The sequence below is a fragment of the Siphateles boraxobius genome, unplaced genomic scaffold (assembly GCF_051911475.1).
Source record: "Siphateles boraxobius isolate OS27281-9 unplaced genomic scaffold, OSU_SipBor_1 156, whole genome shotgun sequence".
NCBI lineage: Eukaryota > Metazoa > Chordata > Actinopteri > Cypriniformes > Leuciscidae > Siphateles > Siphateles boraxobius.
In genome coordinates this window covers 267501-282500 of record NW_027508762.1, presented here as the reverse complement: position 1 = coordinate 282500, position 15000 = coordinate 267501, and the positions used below count along the sequence as shown (strand labels likewise).

General features: G+C 42.8%; 1 protein-coding gene across 2 annotated transcripts in view; it reads left to right on the top strand.

The window, feature by feature from the left end:
* The window catches only part of shank2a (SH3 and multiple ankyrin repeat domains 2a), a 74960-nt gene that overhangs the window by 641 nt on the left and 59319 nt on the right, over positions 1 to 15000 (top strand). For both annotated transcript variants that reach the window (XM_077230935.1, XM_077230936.1), the window contains exons 2-3: positions 8866 to 9060; positions 11073 to 11276. In XM_077230935.1, coding sequence (XP_077087050.1) covers positions 8872 to 9060; positions 11073 to 11276 — 393 coding nt within the window. In that variant the 5' untranslated portion in view covers positions 8866 to 8871. The remainder of the gene's footprint in view (positions 1 to 8865; positions 9061 to 11072; positions 11277 to 15000) is intronic.

Below are 15000 nucleotides of genomic sequence, written 5' to 3'. Positions count from 1 at the left end.
GAGCATCTCAATCCAAGATCATGCTTTCAGTTACGGACAGCACATAGTGTTCAGCTCTTAAACTCCACGACTGTATGATCGACTCATGAGCATCTGTGTTATGATGATGTGTGTGTGTGTGTGTGTGTGTGCTGAGATGAATAGACTACATGAGAAAGAGTGCAGAAGATCTGCTGCACAGCTCCAATTAGAAACTCTTTATTTGGAAGCGCTCCACTGTGTCGTGTCCTATATTCTGCAACCTTTAGCAGAAAGCAGGGTTGCCAGATCTGCGTAACAACAACCAATCAAAACTAGCCCAATGACCAATTACAGTTTTTTTCAACTGCTTGCACACATTTTCAAAACTTTGCCTCTTTTTTTTCAAAAACTTTACACACAAAAAATCCAAGAATTGCACACACAAAATACAAATGCAAACCTTTTGCCATAATATTATGTTTTTGTATATATCATTTACACACAGTTATTCAAAACCTATAGCTCTTCGTTCATGAGCTCCTATTTCCATACAAGATGCAAGGAACCAAAACTACATCAGTGACAGAATGGAGAAAAAAAACCTTGTGAGAACCCAGACTCAGTCGGGGGGGCAGTCCTCCTCTGGCAAACAAACCAACAGTGTATGATTATGATTTAGGCGGGATAATAGGTCAGAAATCAGATTGGATCAGAACTTTCACAATATTTATCCAGTCCATCTGGTTAGGGGTCGGAGTTATCACGCCGGTATGGAGACGAGTTTGTTGAGGTGTCCATGAGGCCTTCACAGTGTTGATGAGGCTGGCACTCAATCACAAAAACCCCGGATTTACTCTTTATCTGTGGCTTGTTTGAAACTACTGTCATTGGAGAAATAGAGCAAAAACAGAGAATATTTACAATATTACGTCTAAAATGTCACACCACAATATTCACTCTTTGTTTACTGGACTGTTGTGTAAAATCATTATCACATTTGCAATCGCACCAATATTCTGGAAATATTTTTTAATATCATGTTATAAATATAAAAATAACTCATATGGGGACATTTTTTCCACATCTTGAATTTTGGGTGCATATTAATTCTGCTCACATTGCCCCCCCAACCCCCTTATAACATCTGACCCAGCTTCAAGAGAAACATAAAACACGACAAAACATAATTAACAGTTTTCTATGCTGTTTTTCGTCATTGGAAAGAGCGAGATATTGGCTTTCAAGCGTGATTTGAAAGAAACTGTGGCAAATCTCTGCGTGAATTTATACACGTTATACAAAACATATGCCACCATTAATTATCATTTTGACAGCCTTAAGCTATATTTGAAAACATAATATTGTATAAAGAGGCATGCTGTTTTGACCACTATTCTCTCTAGATTTAACGTTAGTCAAATTAACTATAACAAACAGGTTAAACAAGCCAGAGCTTACTTTTAGACGTGGTGAGTGAAGTTCGAGGTTGTGATGGTCGTGTCCGATATCCCTTGCCAGTTATTATGCATAGAGCAAATCGTCTTGTATGAATATGGTCAATTACTAGTGTTTGTATCCAAAAAGAAGCGATGCTGGGAGATGGTTTTGTATTTAGCGCGCTCACTGAGGTGTATGTATTTTCTGTGCTCTGTGCGTCACGCAATCGCGCAGAATCTGATGACTGGCGTCAATGGTTCCGTTGCTTTCATTTTGTTCATCAATATAGGCTATGTTGCGATGATTTATATAAAAATGTATATGAAGTCATTTTCGAGTCATACAGTTCAAGTCAAGTCAAGTCTTGGGTCATTGGATCTCAAGTCAAGTCAAGTCATTTTCTTAATTTAGTCAAGCAAGTCTCAAGTCCTTAAATTTGCGACTCGAGTCTGACTGGAGTCAAGTCATGTGACTCGAGTCCCCCATCTCTGGTGTGTGTGTATGTGTGTGTGTGTGTGTCAAGTCAAGTCATCCTCATTTATATAGCGCTTTTAACAGTGTAGATTGTTTCAAAGCAGCTTTACAGAGATAAACATATAATTTAAGGTAACAGATTGGTTTGGTTTTATAGTGGTTCTTGAAAAATGTTTTTTTTCCAGCTAAAGTTAGTTTTGATTGATTCACTTCCGTCGATCATGATCATTTGTTATTAAATTAGGGGCCGCTAAGACGACACCGTTCTCTCTAAACAGAATTTAAACGTGAACCTGTGATAGACGCTGATGGCGTTCACATGCGCATTAAGAATTGATTCTATAGTTATGTGCGTTTGAATATATGTGAGCAGGTTTGTAATTCTTACAAACCATGCCTAAATAAACTACTTGTCTTGTCTATTAATTTTGATGCAGAATTTTATTTTATCTTATCACTTCGGGTAGGTACGTGAACCGAAAAATTCCACAATGCTTTATCTGTAGAGTGGTATAGGGATCCTCCATAGGGAGAGGCTAGTTGGCACTTCAGCACTGCATTGTCATCAGGTCCAGGCGAAAGTCCTTCGTCAGATCTGGAAACGGCCTGGATCCGGCAGGCTGCGGGAAAACTTCGGGATAAACAAAGACACTAATATTAGCGTAGATGCCATTCTTCTTATGATGTAACGAGTACATCAGGATTTAAGGGAAGTGTTCCCAGTTCCGGCTGACCTAATCATAGCAGCCTAATATTGAATTATAGAAGTCTATAGAGTGTTATGTGAATGCTAGGTCAAAGAGATGTGTTTTTAGTCTAGATTTGAACTGACAGACTGTGTCTGCTTCTCGGACAATGTTAGGAAGATTGTTCCAAAGTTTTGGTGCTAAATAGGAAAAGGATCTACCGCCAGCAGTCGATTTAGATATTATAGGTATTATCAACTGGCCAGAACTTTGAGATCGCAATAGACGTGAAGGACTATAATGCGTTAAGAGCTCGCTCAAGTACTGGGGAGCTAAACCATTTAGTGCTTTGTAAGTAATCAGCAATATTTTAAAATTTATACGATGTTTAATAGGGAGCCAATGCAGTGTTGACAGAACCGGGCTAATATGGTCGTACTTCCTGGTTCTGGTAAGAACTCTAGCGGCTGCGTTTTGGACCAGCTGTAGTTTGTTTATTAAGTGTGCAGGGCAACTACCCAGTAGAGCATTACAATAATCTAGCCTTGATGTCATGAACGCATGAACTAGTTGTTCCGCATTTGTCAATGAGAGCATATGACGTAATTTAGATATATTTTTAAGATGGAAAAATGCGGTTTTACAGACACTAGACACGTGACTTTCAAATGAAAGATTGGTATCAAAGAGCACACCCAGGTTCCTAACTGACGACGAAGGCTTAACAGAGCAGCCATCAAGTGTTAGACGGTATTCTAGGTTATTACGTGTGGAAGTTTTTTGTCCAATAATTAGAATCTCTGTTTTTTCAGAATTTAGTAGTAGGAAATTACTAGTCATCCAATTTTTGATATCAACTATGCATTCCGATAATTTTGTGAATTGGTGAGTTTCGTTAGGTTTGGAAGAAATATAGAGCTGAGTATCATCAGCATAACAGTGAAAGCTAATTCCATGTTTCCTAATGATATCTCCTAAAGGTAGCATGTACAGAGTGAACAGCAGCGGTCCTAGTACTGAGCCTTGTGGTACGCCATACTGAACTTGTGATCTATAAGACATCTCTTCATGTACTGCTACAAACTGATAGCGGTCAGATAAATATGATTTAAACCATGCTAGTGCAATTCCACTAATGCCAACATAGTTTTCTAGTCTATTTAAGAGAATTTTGTGGTCAATGGTGTCAAATGCAGCACTAAGATCAAGTAACACTAATAGAGAGATACAACCACGATCGGATGATAAGAGCAAATCATTTGTCAAGTCATCCTCATTTATATAGCGCTTTTAACAATGTAGATTGTTTCAAAGCAGCTTTACAGAGATAAACATATAATTTAAGGTAACAGAGATTGGTTTGGTTTTATAGTGGTTCTTGAAAAATGTTTTTTCCAGCTAAAGTTAGTTTTGATTGATTCACTTCCGTCTAAATGATCATTTGTGACTCTAATGAGAGCTGACTCAGTGCTATGGTGCGGTCTAAATCCTGACTGGAAATCCTCGCAGATACCATTTCTTTCAAGAAAGGAACACAGTTGTGAGGATACTGCCTTTTCTAGTATCTTTGACAGAAAAGGTAGATTTGAGATCGGCCTGTAATTGACTAATTCTGTAGGATCAAGTTGCATTTTTTTAACAAGCGGTTTAATCATAGCCAGCTTAAAGGTTTTTGGTACGTATCCTAGAGACAAAGACGAATTAATGATATTGAGAAGAGGATCTATGACCTCTGGAAGCATCTCTTTCAGTAGTTTAGTCGGTATAGGGTCTAACATACATGTTGTCTCTTTAGAGGAGTTAACGAGTTTGCAAAATTCTTCTTCTCCTATAGCAACAAGTGAATAAATGTTTTCCTCAGGGAGACTATAATGCACTCCCTGATGCGATACTGTAGTAGACGGTTGCATAGTTATAATTTTTTCCTTCATATTATCGATCTTATAAGTGAAGAAGTTCATTAAGTCATTACTGCTGTGTTTCTTGGAAACTTCTGGGCTTGAAGCTTTCTTTCTCGTTAGTTTAGCCACTTTTTCAAATAAATACCTAGGATTATGTTTATTTTCTTCTAATAGGGTTGAAAAATAAGCAGATCTAGCAGCTTTTAAAGCCTCTCTGTAAGCAATCGAGCTCTCCTTCCATGAAATCCGAAATACCTCTAGTTTTGTTTTCTTCCAGTTGCGCTCCATTTTTCTGGCTGCTCTCTTAAGGGCCTTAGTGTGCTCGTTGTACCACGGCGTTGGACTATTTTCTTTAATCTTCTTTAAGCGCAACGGAGCAACTGTGTATAACGTGCTGGAAAGAGAGAGTTAAAAGTTTCTGTTGCAATATCAAGTTCTTCTAAGCTATCTGGGATGCTAAGATGATGAAACTGATCAGGAAGATTATTGATAAAGCAATCTTTCGTGGCAGAAGTGATAGGTCTAACATATTTATAACACTGAGTCGGCTTTGCAGCCTTGGCTAAATGTAATTTACATGAGACTAGATAATGATCTGAGATGTCGTCGCTCTGCTGCAGAATTTCAACAGCATCAACATCTATTCCGTGTGATAATATTAGATCTATGAGTATGATTACGACAATGAGTAGGTCCTGACACGTGTTGTCTAACTCCAATTGAGTTTACAATGTCTTTAAATGCCAATCCCAATGCATCTTTTTCATTATCTACATGTATATTAAAATCACCAACAATTAGTACTTTATCTGCAGCCAATACTAAATCTGATAGAAAGTCAGCAAATTCTTTGATAAAGTCTTTATTGTGCCCTGGTGGCCTGTATACAGTAGCCAGCAGAATTCTCAAACGTGATTTATCGTTTACACTATATATTTTTACATTAAGCACCAACACTTCAAAAGAAAAGTATATTTAAAGTAACTATCATTAACATATCATTAACTATGAGCGCTTTTGAAGTGATCGAATATTCAGCAACCCAAGCTTTATCGTTTGCTCATCTGTATTATATCTGTTTTTTATTTGTTGAACATCAATTAAATTTTTAACCCTAGATAGGTTTGGAAGTTTTTTGTATTTCCAAATTCGGGGAACAGACACAGTCTCTATATGATGATATCTAGGTGAAAGAGCCTCTATGTGATGGGATTTATCTGACCTTGGTGACGCGAGGCCGCTAGCAGACGGTCGGTTTAGCCAGTTTGTCTGCTTCCTGACCTGAGCCCCAGATTGTCATGTTTTATCTCTAAGACTATGAGCTAAATTACTAGAGAGAAGAGCAGCACCATCCCAGGAGGGATGAATACCATCTCTTTTCAACAGGCCAAGTTTGCCCCAAAAACTTGTCCAATTGTCTACGAATTCTATATTATTTTGTGGACATCACTTAGACAGACAGCCATTGAGTGAACACAATCTACTAACTATCTCATCACTCCTTCGAACAGAAAGGGGGCCAGAGCAAATTACAGTGCCTGACATCGTACTTGCGAGTTCAAACACCTCTTTAATATTACTTTTGGTGATCTCCGACTGGCGGAGTCGAACATCATTAGTGCCGACGTGAATAACAATCTTAGAAAATTTACGATTAGCATTAACCAGCACTTTTAAATTTGCTTTGATGTCAGGCGCTCTGGCTCCCGGCAAACTTGACTATGCTGGCTGGTGTCTCTATTTTCACGTTCCGTGTGTGATGTTGTGTGCTTTCATCAATTACCCCTTAAGGAAACCGTAGCTTTCAGCCTGAAGCAGATATCATCAGGTGGTACCCAACCTACCTTGAGTGTTTCGACTCTTAAGCACAACACTCTCCAGCTGGTGGGCCGGCAGTGGTGGCCAAATCACTGCCCATCTGCTCTTGGCTTCCAGCTGTCTTCCTCTCTCTTACTCCATATCCAGCATGAAGCTCGTACAGCCTCCTCTCCCATCCTATGAGTAGCATGCTTTTTGCTCTTCTCGTCCATGCCTAAAGCTGACCACAGCTGCCATGCTGATTTGACAGGAATGCCTCTCCACCACTTCCACAGAGAACAGCCATGCCTGCCATCCCTTGTCTTTGCACTCCTGGATTAAAGGCTGATATTTCAAGGCCTTCCTCTTTTGTGCCTCCTCACAGCCCTACTCCCATTGCACGGTCAGCTCGATCAGGATGATTTTACTGACCACAGGGCGATGTCTGGGCAAAGAGCTGTGTGGACCCCTTCCGGAAACCGCAGCTTCCTTCCGACGTCGACTCTCATTTCCCAAGAGCTTGAGGCTTGCAGCAGATTAGATTTTGCTGATGCCCTGGCTGTGAAGGGACTGGCTCCCTCCTTGATGAAGGTGATACTTTTCCTCTCATCTGTACGGGTCGTCCCTCAACCCCCATGTGTGCAAGTGAGACGGTGAAGGAAGGGTGTCGTACACGGAGCGCAGCAGAGATGCGGTAGGGCTCCAGTCTCCACAACTCTGCCCTTGTGATCTTACGCTTGTGCAGATCCCATTTTGTCCACACTCCCTGGGATGCTTGTTCCCCTGCTCTGGACAAGTGCCTCTGTTTCTCTTGAGCTCGGATTTCTGACTGGCACATGCCTCGCTTAATCTTTGTGCTTGCATTCCCGAACTGTTGGAGGTGTGTCGACCCCAGGCCTTAGCTTCCTATACAGGGATTGCCAATGATGTCATGCAACTTCAGTGAGCTTTCTGCTTGTTCAATGGCTGAGCTGACTCCCCATTTACGGCCTGGTGTTGTTATGATGCCTGCTTGCTTTACCCGGACTTCTTTGGAATCTCTCAGACTTAGCGTGACTCTGCATTTTGCCACATTGAACTCTTCAACGAAAGATGACAGAGGGAGCTGCAGCTGTCCTGAACGGATGTAGAGGCCCACCAAAGAGAAGCTTGGGGACATCCCCAACCATCTCCACAGGTGCTTGTTGGTTTTCCTCTCGATGCCTTCTACAACTGTTATGGGGAACTCATAGACTGTGAGGAGCCAAATAAGCCTTGAAAGAAGGCCGTGCTGGTACAGCCAGGGTTAAAATTTTCCAGGAAATCCGGACCTGTCGATCTTCTTCAACCATTCTTCAGTTTGCTTCACAGCGTCTGTAACATTGCCGCCATCTTTCAGTGATGCATTGAACCACTTTCCCAAGCACTCTATGGGGCTATCCTCAATGGAGGGAATGACCTCGCCTTGAACTTGAAACTTGCCCTTCCTGATCACCAGCCTTCTGGACTTCCTGGCCTTGAATGACAACCTTGCCCAAGTGGCTACGTTGTCCAGGGTTCCAGTAATCATCTCGCTTGGACATGCGTCACAGTTGTTATTTTTAGGTCATCCATGAAACCCTGCAGAACCGGCTGAATGATGCCTGACTCCAGGACGGGGCCGTGGGTTATGCCTTCCGCTGCTGTTATTAGAAGGTTCATGCCCATGATAAAGAGGATTGGGGAGATGGTGAATCCCGTTGGGATTCCCTTCTGGAGATTCTGCCAATTGGTTGTCCACTAGGATGATGTAAATCTCAGTTTGATCCCTCCTAGATGGCTGGTGATCACTTCTTGAATAGCAACTGGGATGTGGTAATGGTCAAGTCTGAGCTGGATGAGACTGTGTGGGATAGATCCATAGGCATTTGCTAGATCTAACCAGACCACTGTTACATCACCTTTCTTCTGTTTGGCCTCTCGGACCAACTGGCTGATCATTGATGTGTGTTCCAGACAGCCTGAAAAGCCTGGGATACCGCCTTTCTGGATGGAAGTATTGATGTAATTATTCTGCATCATATAGCTGGTCAACCTTCTTGCAAGCACAGAAAAGAAAACTTTGCATTTCACACTCAGCATAAGTGGACAAGGAAAAGATACTTCCAGTTAGATTTTGTGTGTTACATAGAGAACTGTGTGTTGTGGTTTGCAAAAAAATGTTTTATGAAATTGAAAAGTGATTCGAAGGCCGAGAATTAGTGTATGGTTTTGCAGATTTGGTGTGTGGTTCTGGTGTTTGTGTGTCAGTTTTCAGAAATTGTTTGACAAGAAAGGATTTTGTTTGTAAGCAGTAAAAAAAAAATGTAAACAAGCCCAAATAGCCAAACTCAAAATATGCCACTCCCACTCCTAAAATACAGTCACTGTTATGCATTACACACAATTTCAATTTCATAAAAATGCTTCTGTAGATGGTGCTTTTTTATTGACTGGCAACAAGCACTGAGAATCAGAATATCTCAAACGTGTGTGTGTGTGTGTGTGTGTGTGTGTGTGTGTGTGTGTGTGTGTGTGTGTGTGTGTGTGTGTGTGTGTGTGTGTGTGTGTGTGTGTGTGTGTGTGTGTGTGTGTGTGTGTGTGTGTGTCAGCTGAATATGCCGAGGAGCCCGACGTCCAGCGAGGAAGAGATGGCCCAGAGTTTCTCAGAGTCTTCTCAGGACTCCAGCTCACACAGTTCCCGAGAGGAGGTCGTCCATGAGACCGTACGAGCAGAACGACCTGACAGTCTCACGACACACAACTCGCTCACCGTGAGGGTGTTCATCCCAGACCTGCAGCAAATGGTGAGTTTGTGTGTGTGTGTGTGTGTGTGTGTGTGTGTGTGTGTGTGTGTGTGTGTGTGTGTGTGTGTGTGTGTGTGTGTGTGTGTGTGTGTGTGTGTGTGTGTGTGTGTGTGTGTGTGTGTGTGTGTGTTTGTTTGTTAATCTTCACGGCTCTCATTGGGATTTATATGTGATGAATATTTCCTTGAGTGAATGAGTAAAGCATGAGGGTTGAGTGATCAAGCATTTTGAATTGCATTTTGTTGAAGGGGTCATGAATTGTTTTTGTTTTACTCTAATACATTCTTTGAGGTTCACTTATGATGTTAATTAAAAATATTGTGCACACACACAAACGCACACACTCACACACACCCTCCCACACACACACACACACACACACACACACACCTATCATTTTGACCCTCTATCAGAACTGATCCATTTTTAAGGCGCGGCTCCTTTTTTTAAGAGAGGGATTTTTAAGGCTTGTCAGTAAACGGCCACTGTTATGATTGGCTAAAGTCATTGCATAGGAAACTGTACCAATGGTGTTATGAAAACCTTATCCATATAAAGCCGTCATTTACAGACAAAGCAATATGAAATCATTTACTTAGGGTTTCATCTTTCAACAAAAGTTTCTTTGCGAAATCTTCATTACACTAGTGGTACCTAGTTTCTTCTAATTCTTCTGTTGCACCTTTTGAAGTCAGTCTTACTACAACCAGTATTTGAAACACGAGCAAACCAAAGAGCGAACTTCCTTTTAAATGTTTACTTCCAAAACATAAAATTATACATAAACATAGTGCGCACGGTCAAAAAACTGGGTTTCACTTTATTTTGATGGTCCCTTTAACACATTCTGTTGTCTATAAGTAACATTGCACCTTCATGTCTACTAACTCTCATTAGAGTATTAGTAGAGTATTAGTAGAGTATTAGTAGACTGGTAGGGTTAGGGTTAGAATAAGTTGACATGTAGTTGCAAAGTTACTTATAGTCAGTAGAGTGTCTGTTGGAGGACCATCACAACAAAGAGTTTGCAGATATGAAGCAGACAGTCTACTAATACTCTAATGAGAGTTAGTTGACATGTTACTTATAGTTAACAGAATGTTCAAAAGGGACCATCAAAATAAAGTGTTACCAAAAACTGTATTGCTTCCAATGTCTCAAACTTCAAACTAAACTAACTACACCCAATCGCTTACGCTATGACGTGGTGCTAAATCCTCGCATAAGCGATTAGCATAAGCGATTGGATGTAATTAGTTTAGTTTGAAGATAGAGAAGCAATACAGCAATACAGTTTTAGCGACTGAAAGCTCAAAATACTGAAATGTTATCAGATCTAAACATTACTAAATCATGCATTTTAAACCAATACATTTCTTATGAATTTTCATGATTTTTAAAAAAAATGTTTTTACTGTTTTTAAGCAACCAAATGCTCCGAACAAGCATATAATCCTGCGATGCGATCCGAGACGCCATTAAAATAAACCACCCACTTGTTTCTGACACTGGGATCCTTCTGAAGTCTGTACAGAGACTCAAACCAGCTGTTTAAACTGGACAATCAAAGCGACCGTTCTTTCACTCTTCCATTTATCCTGTTGTCGACAGACTCAAGAGTCCATCAGAATCTGAACACACACCTGGTATCAGCGTCAGTCATTATAATGGCTTCTGTTTGGTTTTTGACGCGACACTCACGTCAAGTGTAGGTAAATGTCAGCCGTTAAAATACTGAACGCCAGTAGGCGGGGCCTATGGTGCGATGATGTATAACTGTTCATTGATGCCTTGCTCTGGAGGCGGGCATATGCAAATCAATTTGCTTGTGACATCACAGGTTGCCCCGCCCTCGTCATCAGAGAAGAGATGTCGCTGTTATTCTGATTCAAGATTATTAACACAATAATGATGTGCACCGATAAATAATTTATAATAAACACTGCAATATTCCATAAAGAAAGCATAATCACTTTTGATTTTATGGTGTCTTTAACGACGTCCTTCGACAGGAAAGCATGAGGTTTAACCCCGGTGACACTGTGTGGGCTGCTAAACAGCGGATCCTGTGCACTTTGAGTCAGAATCTGAAGGATGTTCTGAACTACGGCCTCTTCCATCCGGCCAGCGACGGCAGAGACGGGGAATTCCTGGATGAGGAGAGTCTGATCGGGGAACATCCACTGCCGGCCAGCGAGGGCGTCCCGTCACTGGAGGTACAGGCCGATTCAGCAGCCGGCAGGGTGTCAGAGCAGCGGGGACACTTTATGATGTTTTATTAACAAAGTTCGGAAGGAACACATTCAAATTATGTATCCAATCATCACGTCATTCCAACCAGCTGTCAACAATCAGTAATCAACATGTGTACCCAATCAGCTAAATGAGAGGAGGCCTACATATATATATACACACAGTAGACTTGCCTATGTTCCTCGAGCATCCCTCCACCGTCTCCTCACACTGGCCTGGTTACTTTCCTAACCAGAAATACAGGGGAGGACTCAAAACGTCGAGCTTGAAGACCTCTCCTCGGACAGCACACCAAATACACATACTACTTTACTCTGATCTGATTTGCAAGTGTGAACTCGTGAAATAATAGAGCTGCACGATTAATCGCAGTTTACATGAAATTGCAGTTAAACCGATTTGGTTTATCGCGATTATGAAATTGCAAAGGCTGTGATTATTAGTTATGCGCAGCTTGTCATTGATGTACGGCTCAGTAAACGCGGCTCACTCTGAAAGCACTGTGAGTTTTTGTCACTTATAACGTGCATTTGAAAAAGCAACATGCGTCAAACATCTTTCCAAACATGAGAAGGATTTATGAACCTCTTGTTCAACAAAAGACGACATTTAATAACATGCTTTTCCTCCAAACTCACTTCATCAGGACAGCTGAGCTCCTCCTTCTGAGAGATGAAGTGCTTCTGACACAGAATAATGCAGTCGTGTGTTTATTACTCGTGTTTAATCAAAGCGTTTCGATCTTCTGTTTATTCAGATGCAGCGATGGTGCTCATAGGGATTTCCTGTGTGTGTGTTTGTGTGTGTGTGTGTGTGAGAGTCTGGTGTTCAGAGGGATATGTGGAGTGTGTGTGTGAGAGTCTGGTGTTCAGAGGGATATGTGGAGTGTGTGTGTGAGAGTCTGGTGTTCAGAGGGATATGTGGAGTGTGTGTGTGTGTGTGTGTGTGTGTGTGTGTGTGTGTGTGTGTGTGTGTGTGTGTGTGTGTGTGTGTGTGTGTGTGTGTGTGTGTGTGTGTGTGTGTGTGTGAGTCTGGTGTTCAGAGGGATATGTGGAGTGTGTGTGTGTGTGTGTGTGTGTGAGAGTCTGGTGTTCAGAGGGATATGTGGAGTGTGTGTGTGAGAGTCTGGTGTTCAGAGGGATATGTGGAGTGTGTGTGTGTGTGTGTGTGTGTGTGTGTGTGTGTGTGTGTGTGTGTGTGTGTGTGTGTGTGTGTGAGTCTGGTGTTCAGAGGGATATGTGGAGTGTGTGTGTGTGTACGAGAGTCTGGTGTTCAGGGATATGTGGAGTGTGTGTGTGTGTGTGAGTCTGGTGTTCAGAGGGATATGTGGAGTGTGTGTGTGTGTGTGTGTGTGTGTGTGTGTGTGTGTGTGTGTGTGTGTGTGTGTGTGTGTGTGTGTGTGTGTGTGTGTGTGTGTGTGTGTGTGTGTGTGTGTGTGAGTCTGGTGTTCAGAGGGATATGTGGAGTGTGTGTGTGTGTGTGTGTGTGTGTGTGTGTGTGTGTGTGTGTGTGTGTGAGTCTGGTGTTCAGAGGGATATGTGGAGTGTGTGTGTGTGTGTGTGTGTGTGTGTGTGTGTGTGTGTGTGTGTGTGTGTGTGTGTGTGTGTGTGTGTGTGTGTGTGTGAGAGTCTGGTGTTCAGAGGGATATGTGGAGTGTGTGTGTGTGTGTGTGTGTGTGTGTGTGTGTGTGTGTGTGTGTGTGTGTGTGTGTGTGTGTGTGTGTGTGTGTGAGAGTCTGGTGTTCAGGGATATGTGGACTGTGTGTGTGGGAGTCTGGTGTTCAGAGGGATATGTGGAGTGTGTGTGTGAGAGTCTGGTGTTCAGAGGGATATGTGGAGTGTGTGTGTGAGAGTCTGGTGTTCAGAGGGATATGTGGAGTGTGTGTGTAAGAGTCTGGTGTTCAGAGGGATATGTGGACTGTGTGTGTGAGAGTCTGGTGTTCAGAGGGATATGTGGAGTGTGTGTGTGAGAGTCTGGTGTTCAGAGGGATATGTGGAGTGTGTGTGTGAGAGTCTGGTGTTCAGAGGGATATGTGGAGTGTGTGTGTGAGAGTCTGGTGTTCAGAGAGATATGTGGAGTGTGTGTGTGTGTGTGTGTGTGTGAGTCTGGTGTTCAGAGGGATATGTGGAGTGTGTGTGTGTGTGTACGAGAGTCTGGTGTTCAGGGGGATATGTGGAGTGTGTGTGTGTGTGTCTGAGAGAGTCTGGTGTTCAGGGATATGTGGAGTGTGTGTGTGTGTGTGTGAGTCTGGTGTTCAGAGGGATATGTGGAGTGTGTGTGTGTGTGTGTGTGTGTGAGAGTCTGGTGTTCAGAGGGATATGTGGAGTGTGTGTGTGTGTGTGTGTGTGTGTGTGTGTGTGTGTATGTGTGTGTGTGTGTGTGTGTGTGTGTGTGTGTGTGTGTGTGTGTGTGTGTGTGTGTGTGTGTGTGTGTGTGTGTGAGTCTGGTGTTCCGAGGGATATGTGGAGTGTGTGTGTGTGTGTGTGTGTGTGAGAGAGTCTGGTGTTCAGAGGGATATGTGGAGTGTGTGTGTGAGAGTCTGGAGTTCAGGGATATGTGGAGTGTGTGTGTGAGAGTCTGGTGTTCAGAGGGATATGTGGAGTGTGTGTGTAAGAGTCTGGTGTTCAGAGGGATATGTGGAGTGTGTGTGTGTGAGAGTCTGGTGTTCAGAGGGATATGTGGAGTGTGTGTGTGAGAGTCTGGTGTTCAGGGATATGTGGAGTGTGTGTAAGAGTCTGGTGTTCAGAGGGATATGTGGAGTGTGTGTGTGTGTGTGTGAGTCTGGTGTTCAGAGGGATATGTGGAGTGTGTGTGTGTGTGTGAGTCTGGTGTTCAGAGGGATATGTGGAGTGTGTGTGTGAGAGTCTGGTGTTCAGGGATATGTGGAGTGTGTGTGTGAGAGTCTGGTGTTCAGGGGGATATGTGGAGTGTGTGTGTGAGAGTCTGGTGTTCAGAGGGATATGTGGAGTGTGTGTGTGAGAGTCTGGTGTTCAGAGGGATATGTGGAGTGTGTGTGTGAGAGTCTGGTGTTCAGAGGGATATGTGGAGTGTGTGTGTGTGTGTGTGTGAGAGTCTGGTGTTCAGAGGGATATGTGGAGTGTGTGTGTGAGAGTCTGGTGTTCAGAGGGATATGTGGAGTGTGTGTGTAAGAGTCTGGTGTTCAGGGATATGTGGAGTGTGTGTGTGAGAGTCTGGTGTTCAGAGGGATATGTGGAGTGTGTGTGTGAGAGTCTGGTGTTCAGGGATATGTGGAGTGTGTGTGTAAGAGTCTGGTGTTCAGGGATATGTGGAGTGTGTGTGTAAGAGTCTGGTGTTCAGGGATATGTGGAGTGTGTGTGTGAGAGTCTGGTGTTCAGAGGGATATGTGGAGTGTGTGTGTAAGAGTCTGGTGTTCAGGGATATGTGGAGTGTGTGTGTGAGAGTCTGGTGTTCAGGGATATGTGGAGTGTGTGTGTAAGAGTCTGGTGTTCAGGGATATGTGGAGTGTGTGTGTAAGAGTCTGGTGTTCAGAGGGATATGTGGAGTGTGTGTGTAAGAGTCTGGTGTTCAGGGATATGTGGAGTGTGTGTGTAAGAGTCTGGTGTTCAGGGATATGTGGAGTGTGTGTGTAAGAGTCTGGTGTTCAGGGATATGTGGAGTGTGTGTGTAAGAGTCTGGTGTTCAGAGGGATATGTGGAGTGTGTGTGT